General features: G+C 40.2%; 1 protein-coding gene across 1 annotated transcript in view; it reads right to left on the bottom strand.

The window, feature by feature from the left end:
* pdk1 (pyruvate dehydrogenase kinase, isozyme 1) overlaps positions 1-2,218 on the bottom strand; it is an 11,657-nt gene extending 9,439 nt beyond the window's left edge. Inside the window, exons 1-4 of the mRNA XM_008399276.2 lie at positions 1,773-2,218; positions 1,358-1,499; positions 1,193-1,264; positions 925-1,109 (exon numbers count right to left, since the gene is read on the bottom strand). Of these exons, the coding sequence (XP_008397498.1) occupies positions 925-1,109; positions 1,193-1,264; positions 1,358-1,499; positions 1,773-1,881 (508 nt within the window). The 5' untranslated portion in view covers positions 1,882-2,218. The remainder of the gene's footprint in view (positions 1-924; positions 1,110-1,192; positions 1,265-1,357; positions 1,500-1,772) is intronic.
* Between the last annotated feature and the right edge of the window lie 263 nt (positions 2,219-2,481).

Here is a 2,481-nt window from a genome sequence, read left to right as displayed (position 1 = left end):
GGATGGATGGATGGATGGATGGATGGATGCGATTTCCTGCCATAGATAGACACTTTATTTTCAAAAGAACACATAACACTGGAACTGATAAACTAAATAAACAAAACAACCATAAACAAAAATAAAATTGATTCTCAGTCTCCATTAACAAAAAACGTACTTAAATAAAAACTAAACAACATAAAGCCAAAGTGGAAATAAATACTGCATTCAACCAAAAGAGTGCAGATTATGATTATCTGTATACTATATTGCCCTTCAGTAATCACTAGATTTAAATAGAGAAGATGGGCACATCCGACTACCTAATGCAATAGTTCACACTACACGATTTTGTGCCCCTATTTTCCCCTTATGACAATCTTAGATCGATCCTGTAGTGTATGGTGTGTTACGGTAGATCGTCGTGGCCGCTCCGGTCTAAATCAGGGGTTGTCTCCGACTGGGAGAGTTAAAGCTGAATGTGACAGGTAGCCAATCAGAAAGCGCGGATTCTCCTCCGTGCTTTCTGAGGGGAAATTACGGAGGGGAATCCCAAACAGCTGACCCAAAATCCAGTGGACATCGGAGATGATATGTGGAATAACATTAATATTTATTCAACATTTCGTGCAAAGAATATAGAAATGACAAGGGGAGGAGTTGGAGCCAAATTGTTACCGCAGTTGATAAACCCAGTAGGTTTTCAGCTGTTCTTCGTTAAGGTGATATAAATAGGTTATAATGATTCAGTGTCATCAAGAGAAAGAAAAAAAGGCAGGAAGAGACGATAAAGCCGATAATTAAAATGAGGTCGATAGGTTTTATTTATCAAGCGATTAATTGATTTATCGTTTATCGCGACAGGCCTAGAAAAGACTCCTGAAACGTTTTAGCTTTGACCACTGATAACAGCTAAATAATTGAATGAAGAGAATGTCTCACTGTGCTGATTGAGCAGCATCCTGATGGATATCCTGCTCATGTAGAAGCGATCCAGAAAATACTGGACGTTCTGGCTGACGACCGGGTCCGTGCCGTACGTCTCCTTGTACTCCACCAGCCCCTGAGCCATGGTGGGAATGACATCGTTGTGGCGATTTCTGATTTTTATCACAGCGTCTGTGAAACTAAGCAGAGGGGAAACGATTAACAAATCTGAACTGCAAGAACAGAGTCGCTATTTACATGAGAGAAGCACAGAGAAACTCACTCGTATGTGACTTTCTCGTCGTCTGCGTTTTTATCTTTGAACTCCAGAATATCCTGAAAGCTCTGCATGTACCTGGGAAAGAAAATGAAATGTTTCCCTGCTGGTTTGGGAGCCATGTGAAAAAAAAAGATTAAAAAAAAAAAAAAGGCAGCAAAACCTGCCTACCAGCTCTGGACCAGCCGCACTGATGGAGTCCTCAGCAGGTTGTCTGGCAACAAGTTGATCTCCTTCATGATGTTGGCCAGCCTCACAGGCAGCTCCTGCCTGAGGAAGGCGAAGGAGGTTTTCTCACACGCATTTTCTGAGCCTGTGAGAGAAATTGAGAGATTTCTGTGGGTGTGTAACTTCCCTCACTTAGGCCATATTATTATTTAGAACTTATTATTCAGAAATTGTATTTATTTTTGGATAGGTCAGAGAGATGCAAAAGTACTGCATCACTCCCCTTCAACTTTATCATATAAATTTTGAATAAAGTACGTTAACGTGTCTGGCTGTATTCAGTTCAATATGAATTCAACAGGCTATGTGGCTTTATAATACTGTTTCATTTGGTTCCACCAACTTGTGCAGCTCTTACCGAAGTCCAAAAACTGCTTCATTGACAGCGGGGAAGGAGAAAACCTGGAGTAAAAGTCAATGTCCTTCCCAATGGACACGCTGCTCCTCAGAAACCTCAAAAGCCTCATGATGACACCTTCCCGAACCTGCTGGAGTCAAGAAGAAGAGCGGCGTCCAAGGCGAAGACTTCTTGTTACTGCCTCGCCGTTTGGAGGATTATTTACAGCCGGGAAATCGCAGATGTACTGTTGTTTTAATTATCGGTGGCGTACTTGACTTTTTAATTTTGCTTCTGTGTCCACAGTCACACACACACTGCTATGTTTCGGCATCGTCCTTTAAATCAGGTGGTCGCGGCTAAATCCGTACAGGCAGGTAAGTCAACAAGCTAATCCAAAGAGCCAATACAAAGCCAAGAGAATTACCTCCCTTCGCGTCTTCGTGTTGCGTCATTTCTGTGCTTTGTAAACCGGCATAAAGTAGCGTCATCTACAGGACTGGAGTGTAGAACAGTTGATATAAAAAAAATCTAAAAGCCCTGGATTCTAATCCTTATACTTTGTTGATTTTTAATTTTTTAGATATATATAAAAATTATTTTTCACTTGTTTGTATTTTGTTTTTATTCCTACACACCTGAATATTTTTTCTTAATGTTTAGGTTATTTTTAATCAGTAGAAAGTATTATTTATTTTATGTTGTAAATTTGTCCTTACTCTGTAGTTAT

This window comes from Poecilia reticulata, linkage group LG2, assembly GCF_000633615.1.
Source record: "Poecilia reticulata strain Guanapo linkage group LG2, Guppy_female_1.0+MT, whole genome shotgun sequence".
Classification (NCBI taxonomy): Eukaryota; Metazoa; Chordata; class Actinopteri; order Cyprinodontiformes; family Poeciliidae; genus Poecilia; species Poecilia reticulata.
This window is presented reverse-complemented; position numbering and strand designations above follow the sequence as displayed.